This window comes from Pristiophorus japonicus, chromosome 3 (genome assembly GCF_044704955.1).
Source record: "Pristiophorus japonicus isolate sPriJap1 chromosome 3, sPriJap1.hap1, whole genome shotgun sequence".
NCBI lineage: Eukaryota > Metazoa > Chordata > Chondrichthyes > Pristiophoridae > Pristiophorus > Pristiophorus japonicus.
Window position 1 is genome coordinate 5,594,763 of NC_091979.1, and position 12,526 is coordinate 5,607,288.

General features: G+C 50.1%; 1 protein-coding gene across 1 annotated transcript in view; it reads left to right on the plus strand.

Moving 5' to 3' along the window:
- The first annotated feature begins 1,581 nt into the window (after nucleotides 1–1,581).
- Nucleotides 1,582–12,526, plus strand: part of LOC139260440 (striated muscle-specific serine/threonine-protein kinase-like) — a 458,414-nt gene continuing 447,469 nt past the window's right edge. Inside the window, exon 1 of the mRNA XM_070877003.1 lies at nucleotides 1,582–2,754. Within this exon, the coding sequence (XP_070733104.1) occupies nucleotides 2,319–2,754 (436 nt within the window). The 5' untranslated portion in view covers nucleotides 1,582–2,318. The remainder of the gene's footprint in view (nucleotides 2,755–12,526) is intronic.

Genomic DNA, 12,526 nt, shown 5'->3' on the forward strand with positions numbered 1-12,526 from the left:
GAAAGTTGTTGAGGCCAATTCAATAAATATATTCAAAAAGGAGTTAGATGAGGTCCTTACTGCTAGGGGGATCAAGGGGTATGGCGAGAAAGCAGGAATGGGGTACTGAAGTTGAATGTTCAGCCATGAACTCATTGAATGGCGGTGCAGGCTAGAAGGGCCGAATGGCCTACTCCTGCACCTATTTTCTATGTTTCTATGTTTCTATCTATGTTTCTATTTGTTCTTAACCATGCTTTGGGACCCAAGTGGCTTGAGGGCACCGTAATTGGCAAAGAAGGAAACAGGGTCATGGTGGTCAGACTAAACAATGGGCAGATATACCGCAAACACTTGGACCAAGTAAAGACAAGGTTCAGCATAGACACGGAGGAACCTGAAGAAGAGCATGAGATGTCACCCACACCACTGCCAGCGCACGAGCAACAAAGACAGCCCTCAGCATGCACAGTCCCTGCGGCCAGTCCGGACAGGCTGGAATGACCAAGTGACAGAGACGCGTGCTGAGGCTCAGCCACCAGAGCCACAACTGCGGCGCTCCACGAGAGAGCGTCGACCACCCGACAGACTTAACCTCTGAAACTAAAAGACCTAAGGGGGAGGTGATGTCATGTATTTCACCATCTTGCAATGACTATAAGTATGTAACTGTAACTCATGCATACTGTACCTGTACCCTTGTAATGCACACCCTGACCACAGGGAGTGAGCTCCTCACCTGGGCTTCCAGGTATAAAAGGGGAGGTCCCACCCAGGATCAGCACTCTTTAGTCCTGGGAATAAAGTGAAGGTCACAGTGACTGTGTCTGAAAAATCCATGCCTCGTGTGAGTTTGTAACAAGGTGCAGAGACTCAACAAGAGGGTTGTAAATCTGTGGAATTCTCTGCCCCAGAGAGCTGTGGAGGCTGGGTCATTGAATATATTTAAGGTGGAGATAGACAGATTTTTGAGCGATAAGGGAGTGAAGGGTTATGGGGAGCGGGCAGGGAAGTGGAGCTGAGTCCATGATCGGATCAGCCATCATCATCATAGGCAGTCCCTCGGAATCGAGGAAGACTTGCTTCCACTCTAGAAATGAGTCCTTAGGTGACTAAATAGTCCAATACGAGAGCCACAGTCCCTGTCACAGGTGGGACAGACAGTGGTTGAGGGAAGGGGAGGGTGGGACTGGTTTGCCGCACGCTCCTTCCGCTGCCTGCGCTTGGTTTCTGCATGCTCTCGGCGACGAGACTCGAGGTGCTCAGCGCCCTCCCGGATGCACTTCCTCCACTTAGGGCGGTCTTTGGCCAGGGACTCCCAGGTGTCGGTGGGGATGTTGCACTTTATCAAAGTCAGCCATGATCTTATTGAATGGCGGAGCAGGCTCGAGGGGCCAAATGGCCTACCCCTGTTCCTAATTCTTGTGTTCTTTCTGTTCTAATGTGACTACCAGGATGGTCCAAATGCGACCTAGATGTACCTCGGTCTTTTTTTGTCCTACCCACCCTGCTCTCTGCTGCTGCCTGCCCATAAGGGATGAATGTGAGATGTTTGGAGAGAGTTGTGTGACTGACGTGAGACAGCTGGGAGTGACAGGAGAGAGAGAGAGAGGGCAAGAATTGAGACCAGAGGGACATCACCTACCCCTGGGACTGAACAGCGGGGTAACCATGGTCCGGGCAACAACGCAGGTCACCTCCAACCTCTAAGTCCACAAAAAAAAAACCTGATGTTAAAACTTTTTGTTTTTAAAGAAAGTTACAAGGAAACGGGAGCAACAACTGGCGAGGGGGAATTCTCTGGCGCTTTGCTGAAGGTCCCTGGAGAGCAGAGAAGACGAGTGGCTGGATCGGGGCACTTGCTCACATATTGCCGTCAAAAGCCACGGTCCCCGAGAGAAGCCACCCCCCTCAAAAAAAACACCCCCCCCAAAAAAAAACATTTCAACCTGGAGAAATCCTGCCGAAAACTTTTTTTTTAAAGTTGAGGTAGGGGCGAACTTTTATTTTCACTTTTACCCTTGCAAAAAAAGTTTTGCGTTTGCAAACAAACTTTGTTGAGAGAAAACGACGTGAGTTGGAAATTCTTTGAAAACTATTCTGCTCCCGAAAGTTTATGCCCCTCTTCACTCTCGATATTTCTGTTTGTCCCACCGAATTATTGAAGCCCAGTTGAAGTGTCCCTCCCCCCACTCTCGCCTCCCTGATAAAACTTTTTTTCAAACTTTTGGCAAAGTTTTTTTTTTAAAGCAAGTTGGATTGGGATTATCCTTCCCCTCCTCCAGCTCCCCCATTCTCTGGCTTTCGAATTAATTGCTGGTTGTTGAGGGTTCTGCACCATGCATACTGCCCAAACCACCCTCACCCTCAAGAAGAGCAGCGATGACCTGGCTGGCAGCTCACTGCAGTTCTCCGGGAGGTTGAGTCTGGCAGGGACGCTGCCCGCTGGGCCCGCCAAGAGGGCACGGGTCTACGGAGAGCTTGCCGAGCTGCCCGGCCACGAACACTTCCAACCTCCGGCCTTCCTCCGCAAGCTGAAGAACGCCGCCATCGGCACGGGCTGCGACATCCGGCTGAAGGTGGCGGTGACGGGGAGCCCCGTGCCTGCCCTGGCCTGGTTCAAGAACAACCGCCCCCTTCCCCAGGATCCCGGGGAGTACGGGGCGCTGTGGATCCGTGACTGCAAGCCCGCTGACGCTGGGGTCTACACCTGCATCGCCCGCAATCGCCTGGGCGACTCCCGCACCTCCGCCGTGCTGGCCGTGCTGGAGCTCGGTAGGTGGCTGGTTTCCTGGGGGGGGGGTCGAGGTCGGACGGTGGGAGGAGGTGTGTGGCTTGCTTGTCCTTGCTTTCCCACGGTTTCCTTGGCTAACTCACTGCCACGCGGCACGGCACTGAGCCACAAGAGGAGCATGGCTTTCACCAACATTTGATACAGAGGGGTTCGTTCAGCCCCACTGCCTGCCTCTCTTCTGCGGCTACATTGGCGCCAGGGTGTCCCTGGAGATGGAGCACACGGTGTCCACCGGTACGCTCGCGGCCTTCCGCGAGAGGTGGGCGCCGGAGGGACTGGAGTGCATCATCACCCCCGGCAACCAAATTTTAATTTCATTTAAGTTTACAGTCAAAAGTTTAATTTGTTTTATGTGTCGGTTATTGCCCCCCTTTAACCAGGGGGCACTTGCATTAATGTTTCTACCAAAATAGTTGTAGAGCTGTTGACCCCTGGTGCGGAGGGGAGCGGGCAGGTCGGAGGGCCTCCTCGTGGGACTGCCCCTGGGCCTGGCCAAGGGGGCCATCAGCCGGTCCAGGCAGCGGGCGGTCGAGGGGGTCGTTCAGCCCGACTGCCTGCCTCTCGTCCGCGGCTACGTTCGCGCCAGGGTGTCCCTGGTGATGGAGCACGCGGTGTCCACCGGTACGCTCGCGGCCTTCCGCGAGAGGTGGGCGCCGGAGGGACTGGAGTGCATCATTTCAACAGGGAACAACATTGTAATTTGATTTGTCACGGTTCCCTTTAATATTTATTTGTTAATTTATGGGTTTTGGTGCCCTTACCAAAGGAGGCACTTGGCTTAAAGTTATAATTAAAATAGTTGTAGAGCTGTTGAGTTGTGAGTGGCTTAGCCAGTCACGTGATGCTCACAGGACTCAATAAAACCCCAGCCAGTTGGGTTTTGGGGGATCCACGATGGGGCAGGTGGTTGTGAGCCTGGTGGATGAACTGGTAATGTGTAGTGTGATTGTTAAACCTTTGCTAACAAACCAACTAGTTCTTAATAGCAATGTGTTGCTATGAATTCTTAAGCAAAGAACCATGAAGCAAATACATTTCACAGGATTTATTCTCCTTACAGTAGAGGAGGTTAAAGGGAGAAACATAGAAACATAGAAAATAGGTGCAGGAGTAGGCCATTCGGCCCTTCGAGCCTGCACCGCCATTCAATATGATCATGGCTGAACATGCAACTTCAGTAGCCCTTTCCTGCTTTCTCACCATACCCCTTGATCCCTTTAGCCGTAAGGACCATATCGAACTAGGGAGAGTTAATAGAGGTGTTACATAGAAACATAGAAAATAGGTGCAGGAGTAGGCCATTCGGCCCTTCAAACCTGCACCGCCATTCAATGAGTTTATGGCTGAACATGCAACTTCAGTACCCCATTCCTGCTTTCTCGCCATTCCCCTTGATCCCCCTAGTAGTAAGGACTACATCTAACTCCTTTTTGAATATATTTAGTGAATTGGCCTCAACAACTTTCTGTGGTAGAGAATTCCACAGGTTCACCACTCTCTGGGTGAAGAAGTTTCTCCTCATCTCGGTCCTAAATGGCTTACCCCTTATCCTTAGACTGTGTCCCCTGGTTCTGGACTTCCCCAACATCGGGAACATTCTTCCTGCATCTAACCTGTCTAAACCCGTCAGAATTTTAAACGTTTCTATGAGGTCCCCTCTCATTCTTCTGATTCTTCTGGTGTTCAAAATCATGAAGAGTTTTGATAGAGTAGATCGGGAGAAACTGTTCCCAGGGGCAGGAGGGCCGGTAACCGAAGGGACACAGATTGACGATAATCGACAAAAGAGCCAGAGGGGAGAGATGAGGAGAATGTTTTTACGCAGCTAGTTGTTGTGATCGGGAACGCGCTGCCTGAAAGGGCGGTGGGAGCAGATTCAATAGTAACTTTCAAACCGGGAATTGGATAAATACTGGAAGGGGGAAAATTAGCAGAGCTGTGGGGAAAGAGCGGGGGCGGGGGGGACACTGATTGGATCGCTCTGTCACAGAGCCAGCACAGGCACGACGGGCCGAATGGCTGTGCTGTATTATTCTATGATTCTACCATGCTCTTGGCCACAACGTTGGATTGACTAAAAGCTCGTGAGCAGGTACCAAAAGTAATCAGAAAGCTGAGTGGAATGTGGGCCTCCAGGGGATTGGAATACAGAGGGGAGGAGGCTAAGCTTCAGTTGTACAGAGTGTGGAGTCACTGTGGCCAGTTCTAGGCCCCGTCCCTCAGGACGGAGATATTGGAGGGGGAGCAGCCCAGATTTACCAGAATGGTGCCGGCGCTGAGAGGGCTAAATCCCGAGGGCAGGTTGCACAGACAGGGGCCTGTGGTCCCTCGAGTGTAGAAGATTTCGGGCGATCTGATCGAGGGGTTTACGATGATTAAAGGAATCGATGGGGGGGATCGAGAGGAACCATTCCCTCTGGTGGGGGGAGTCCAGAACAAGGGGGCAGGACCTTAAAATTAGAGCCCGGCCGTTCAGGGGAGATGTTGGGAAACACTTCTTCACACACAGGGCAGTGGGAATTGGGAACTCTCTCCCCCAAGGCTGGGGGTCAATTGAAAATGTCAAAACTGTGAGATTGATTGATTTTTGTTAGGTAAGGGCATTAAGTGTTATGGATCCAAGGCAGGCAGATCGAATAAGATACAGATCAGCCGTCATCTGATTGAATGGCGGAACAGGCTCGAGGGGCTGAATGGCCTCCTCCTGTTCCTGTGTAACAGGTTTGAGGGGCTGAATGGCCTCCTCCTGTTCCTGTGTAACAGGCTCGAGGGGATAAATGGGCCTCCTCCTGTTCCTGTGTAACAGGCTCGAGGGGCTAAGTGGGCCTCATCCTGTTCCTGTGTAACAGGCTCAAGGGGCTGAATGGGCTTCCTCCTGTTCCTGTGTAACAGGCTCGAGGGGCTGAATGGCCTCCTCCTGTTCCTGTGTAACAGGCTCGAGGGGCTGAATGGCCTCCTCCTGTTCCTAATGTAACAGGCTCGAGGGGCTGAATGGCCTCCTTTTGTTCCTGTGTAACAGGCTCGAGGGGCTGAATGGCCTCCTCCTGTTCCTGTGTAACAGGCTCGAGGGGCTGAATGGGCCTCCTCCTGTTCCTGTGTAACAGGCTCGAGGGGTCGAATGGCCTCCTCCTGCTCCTATAAAGGCTACCTGGGAGTGAACTACAGCCAGCAATCTGAGTGAGGGGTTTAAATTGTATCGCAAACCAGAATGATTAACTTTAATGCTTCACAGTGTGCAATAGTTGAGATTCTGACTACGAGCTTGCTGTTGATGAGTGGTGATGGTTTCAAAGATGTGAGTGGTTTGTGGTGATAGGACTGTAGGTTTATCCTGCTGTAATGGGCAGTGCATTCTGTGGGCACCATCTGTGTTTTGCCGACATTACTTAATTCGGATTCAGAAAGATTATTGGAAAACATTCTGAGGGACAGGATAAATCATCATTTAGAAAGACACGGATTAATCAAAGACAGTCAGCACGGATTTGTTAAGGGAAGGTCGTGTCTGAGTCACTTGATTGAATTTATTGAGGAGGTAACCAGGAGGGTCGATGAGGACAGTGTGTACGATGTAATGTATATGGATTTTAGCAAAGCTTTTGATAAGGTCCCACATGGCAGACTGGTCATGAAAGTAAAAGCCCCTGGGATCCAGGGCAAAGTGGTAAGTTGGATCCAAAATTGGCTCAGAGGCAGGAAGCAAAGGGTAATGGTAGATAGGTGTTTTTGTGACTGGAAGCCCTTGCTTTTTGTGGTATACATCAATGATCTAGATTTGAACATTGGGGATATGATTAAGAAGTTTGCAGATGACACTAAAATAGGCTGTGTGGCTGATAATGAAGAAAGCTGTGGACTGCAGGAAGATATCAATGTGGTGGTCAGGTGGGCAGAACAGTGGCAAATGGAATTTAGTCCGGAGAAGTGTGAGGTAATGCATTTGGTGAGGTCTAACAAGGCAAGGGAATACACATTAAATGGTAGTTCACTGAGACGTGTAGAGGGACAAAGGGACCTTGGAGTGCAGGTCCACAGATCCCTGAAGGTAACAAGTCAGATGGATAAGGTGGTTAAGAAGGCATACGGAATGCTTGCCCTTGTTAGCCGGTGCATCGAATACAAGAGCAGGGGGGTTATGCTTGAACTGTATAAAACACTGGTTAGGCCACAGCTGGAGTACTGCGTGCAGTTCTGGTCACCACATTACAGGAAGGACGTGATTGCACTGGAGAGGGTACAGAGGAGATTTACGAGGACGTTGCCAGGACTGGAGAATTTTAGCTATGAGGACAGATTGGATTTGTTTTCCTTGGAACAGAGGGTGATGGAAGACCTTATTGAGGTGTATAAAATTATGAGGGGCCTGGATAGAGTGGATAGGAAGGACCTATTTCCCTTAGCAGAGGGGTCAACAACCAGGGGGCATGGATTTAAAGTAATTGGAGGGAGGTTTAGAGGGGATTTGAGGGGAAATGTCTTCACCAAGAGGGTGGTGGGGGTCTGGAACTCACTGCCTGAAAGGGTGGTAGAGGCAGAAACCCTCATCACGTTTAAAAAGTACTTGGATGTGCACCTGAAGTGCCGTAACCTACAGGGCTACAGACCCAGAGCTGGAAAGTGGGATTAGGCTGGGTAGCTTTTGGTCGGCCGGCACGGACACGATGGGCCGAATGGCCTCCTTCTGTGCTGTAAATTTCTATGATTCTACGATCGTGCATTTATATAGCACCTTTCAAGACATCCCACAGCGCTTTACAGCCATTGAAGTACTTTTGGAGTGCAGTCGCTGTTGCAATGTGGGAAACGCGGCAGCCAATCTGCGCACAGCAAGCTCCCACAAACAGCAATGTGATAATGACCAGATAATCTGTTTTTTAGTGATGTTGATTGAGGGATAAATATTGGCCGTGCTCTTCTTCAAAATAGTGGCATGGGATCTTCATGCCCACCTGAGAGGGCAGACAGGGTCTCAGTTTAACACCTTATCTGAAAGACAGAACCTCTGACAGTGCAGCACTCCCCTGGGAGTGTCAGCCTGGATTTTTGTGCTAAAGCACCTGGAGTGGGACTTAAACCCACAACCTGCTGACTGAGAGGTGAGTGTGCTGCCCACTGAGCCATGGCTAACACTGTTTACAGAATTTGTTGGAGGGTTTGTGCTCTGTGTAAAGCCTACAGTGCCTGTGCTGCATTGGCCCATCTGAAAATCATAGAGAAGCACGTTTGTCGGGGGTTGGGAGTGTGGACAGATCTGTATCTGGGGGAGACACGGGGTGAATGGAATGTGTAGCAAGATAAGACTACATCAGTCAGTAACCTCTGGAGATGGTGGACTTGTGCAAATATGCCTGACGTCTGTAAGCAGAGAGCAACGGAGCTCTGTTGCACTTTCACACCGAGTGCTACTTGATGAGAATTTCCGTTCCTCTGTTATTCTCCCTTTGTATATTTTTGTATCAGATCAATTTACCACTTAAACTGACGGTGCACATTTCTCCCTGCTAATTGATGTTACATTCATGTTCGCTCTCTCTCTCACGCTCGCTCGCTCGCTCTCTCTCTCTCTCTCTCTGTCTCTCATTCGCTCTTTCTCGCTCTCACTCGCTCTGTCTCTCGCTCTTGCTCTCACTCTGCCTCTTGCTCTTTCTCTCTCTCTCACTATCTTTCGTTCTGTCTCTCTCTCTGACTCTCGCCCTCTTTCCTCCTCTCTGTCTGTCTTGCTTTCTTGCATTCTCCATGTCTGTCTCCCTCGCTTTCTCTCTGATTCTCTTTCCACATTTGTTTCTCTGTCTCTCTTTCAGACCTCTCTTGCTTTCTGTCTCACTTTCTCACATACCATACAATCTTTTCTCTCTCTCTCCCCCTCACTCTCACTTTTTCTCTCCCTCACTCTCACTTTCTCTCTCCCTCGCTCTTACTTTCTCTCTCTCTCTCTCTCTCACTTTCTCTCTCCCTTGCTCTCACGTTCTCTCTCACTTTCTCTCTCTCACTTTCTCTCTCCCTCGCTCTTACTTTCTCTCTCTCTCTCTCACTTTCTCTCTCCCTTGCTCTCACTTTCTCTCTCTCTCTCTCACTTTCTCTCTCTCACTTTCTCTCTCCCTTGCTCTCATGTTCTCCCTCTCTCTCACTTTCTCTCTCCCTCGCTCTCACTTTCTCTCTCCCTTGCTCTCACTTTCTCTCTCCCTTGCTCTCACCTTCTCTCTCTCACTTTCTCTCTCCTGCGCTCTCACTTTCTTTCTCTCTCACTTTCTCTCTCTCACTTTCTCTCTCCCTCGCTCTTTCTCTCTCTCTCTCTCACTTTCTCTCTTCCTCGCTCTTTCTCTCTCTCTCTCTCACTTTCTCTCTCTCACTTTCTCTCTCCCTGGCTCTCATTTTCTCTCTCTCTCTCACTTTCTCTCTCCCTTGCTCTCATGTTCTCCCTCTCTCTCACTTTCTCTCTCTCTCGCTCTCACTTTCTCTCCCATGCTCTCACTTTCTCTCTCCCTTGCTCTCACCTTCTCTCTCTCACTTTCTCTCTCCCGTGCTCTCACTTTCTCTCTCTCTCTCTCACTTTCTCTCTCTCTATCACTTTCTCTCTCCCTTGCTCTCACTTTCTCTCTCTCACTTTCTCTCTCCCGTGCTCTCACTTTCTCTCTCTCTCTCACTTTCTCTCTCTCTCTCTCTCTCTCTCTTTCTCTCTCCCTTGCTCTCACTTTCTCTCTCTCTCACACTTTCTCGCTCCCGTGCTCTCACTTCCTGATCTCTCGATTCGAACACCACGTTCTGTGTCTATTTTATTTCTCTCGACTCTCTGGTCTGTTGCAGTCTCTCACGCTCACACTCTGTGCCTGTCTTTCTCTCAGACGCTCGCAATGACTTTCTCACTCTCTAACATATCCTCCTTATCCATCCCCTTTCTCACACACGCACTCTCTGTGCCTCTCTACCCTTTCATTGTCAGACACACTCTGTCTATCTCTTACACTCTCTTTCAGTGTCGATCTTACATAAGAACGTAAGAAATAGGAGCAGGAGTTGGCCATACGGTCCCTCAAGCCTGCTCCGCCATTTAATACGATCATGGCTGATCCGATCATGGACTCAGCTCCACTTCCCTGCCCGCTCCCCATAACCCTTTACTCCCTTATCGCTCAAAAATCTGTCTATCTCCACCTTAAATATATTCAATGACCCAGCCTCCACAGCTCTCTGGGGCAGAGAATTCCACAGATTTACAACCCTCTGAGAGAAGAAATTCCTCCTCATCTCAGTTTTAAATGGATGGCCCCTTATTCTGAGACTATGTCCCCTAGTTTTAGTTTGCCCTATGAGTGGAAACATCCTCTCTGCATCCACCTTGTCGAGGCCCCTCATTATCTTATATGTTTTGATAAGATCACCTCTCATTCTTCTAAACTCCAATGAGTAGAGGCCCAACTTGCTCAACCTTTCTTCATAAGACAACCCCTTCATCTCCGGAATCAACTTCGTGAACCTTCCCTGAACACCCTCCAATGCAAGTATATCCTTCCTTAAATACGGAGACCAAAACTGTACGCAGTACTCCAGGTGTGGCCTCACCAATACCCTGTACAGTTGTAGCGGGACTTCTCTGCTTTTATATTCTATCCTGCTTGCAATAAAGGCCAACATTCTTGCTCTCTCTGCTCAGTTTCTCTCTCCCTCTGTTTCTCATTTTTCACACCCACTGTGTGCTTCTCCGTACCCCTCTCCCTCTCTCACACTCTCCTTCTCTCACTCTCTCACTCACTCACTGTCCTCATGTCTGTCTTTCCGTCTCAGATTCTCTGCAATTCCCCCTTTTGCTTCCACTCAGGACTTGTCACATGAAACACACAAAGTTAGTATGCAGGTACAGCAAGTGATCAGGAAGGCCAATGGAATGTTGGCCTTTATTGCAAGGGGGATGGAGTATAAAAGCAGAGAAGTCCTGCTACAACTATACAGGGTATTGGTGAGGCCACACCTGGAGTACTGCGTGCTGTTTTGGTCACCGTATTTAAGGAAGGATATACGTGCACTGGAGGCTGTTCAGAGAAGGTTCACCAGGTTGATTCCTGAGATGAAGGGGTTGACTTATGAGGAAAGGTTGAGGAGGTTGGGTCTATACTCATTGGAGTTCAGAAGAATGAGAGGTGATCTTATTGAAACATATAAGATAATGAGGGGGCTCGACAAGGTGGATGCAGAGAGGATGTTTCCCCTCGTGGGGGAAACTAAAACTAGGGGACATAGTCTCAGAATAAGGGGCCGCCCATTTAAAACTGAGATGAGGAGGAATTCCTTCTCTCGGAGGGCTGTAAATCTATGGAATTCTCTGCCCCAGAGAGCTGTGGAGGCTGAGTCATTGAATATGTTTAAGGTGGAGAGAGACAGATTTTTGAGCGATAAGGGAGTCGAGGGTTATGGGGAGCGGGCAGGGAAGTGGAGCTGAGTCCACGATCATATTAAATGGCGGAGCAGGCTCGAGGGGCCGTATGGCCTTCTCCTGCTCCTATTTCTTATGTTCTTATGTTGCATGGAGGAATGAGAGCAGTAAGCGTTGCTGTGTTGTTGCGATACAGTTCTCCAGTAAACCGTTTGAACAGTGCAGGGTAGAATAGAATTGAGAGTTTCACAGCCTGCAGCTTTCTTCCCTCCTTGTCTTAAATCGCTTTGTCTTAAAAATGGCCCATCCTGTCACTGCTGTGTGCGGGAGTGAAAACTGTCCAGGGCACTGCCCGCTCAAACACCTCGAGGAGATGCCACTCTGGGCATTGCATTCTGGACGGCTGTTACACCGAGGATTGGTTCATCTATCGGCAGGGTTGTTGTTGTGAGGAGAGTTTGAGTCGACTAGGCCGATATTCTCTCGAGTTTAGAAGAATGGGAGGTGATCTCATTGAAACATACAAAATTCTTACAGGGCTTGACAGGGTAGATGCAGGGAGGATGTTTCCCCCCGGGCTGGGGAGTCTAGAACCAGGGGTCACAATCTCAGGATAAGGGGTCGGCCATTGACTGAGATGAGGAGGAATTTCTTCACTCGGAGGGTGGTGAATCTTTGGAATTCTCTGCCCCAGAGGGCTGTGGAGACTCAGTCGTTGAGTATATTCAAGACAGAGATCGATCGATTTTTGGATATTAAAGGAATCAAGGGATATGGGGATCGGGCGGGAAAGTGGAGTTGAGGTCGAAGATCAGCCGTGGTCTTATTGAATGGCGGAGCAGCTCGAGGGGCCGAATGGCTAACTCCTGCTTCTTATGCTGTTTCGTATGACAGAATATTAAGGAACGTCTAGTTTGGCTCTCCAGTCGATGGCCTCCTGAGATGCCGAGGGGATGCAATGAGGTGCCTCCCACCACAGATCTCAGTGGGCCGGTCGATGTGAGGCGTTCCAGGGTCTGGGACCCCCAGATCTCAGTGGGCCGGTCGATGTGAGGTGTTCCAGGGTCTGGGACCCACAGATCTCAGTGGGCCGGTCGATGTGAGGTGCTCCAGGGTCTGGGACCCCCAGATCTCAGTGGGCCGGTCGATGTGAGGTGCTCCAGGGTCTGGGACCCCCAGATCTCAGTGGGCCGGTCGATGTGAGGCGTTCCAGGGTCTGGGACCCACAGATCTCAGTGGGCCGGTCGATGTGAGGTGTTCCAGGGTCTGGGACTCACAGATCTCAGTGGGCCGGTCGATGTGAGGTGTTCCAGGGTCTGGGACCCACAGATCTCAGTGGGCCGGTCGATGTGAGGTGTTCCAGGATCTGGGACCCACAGATCTCA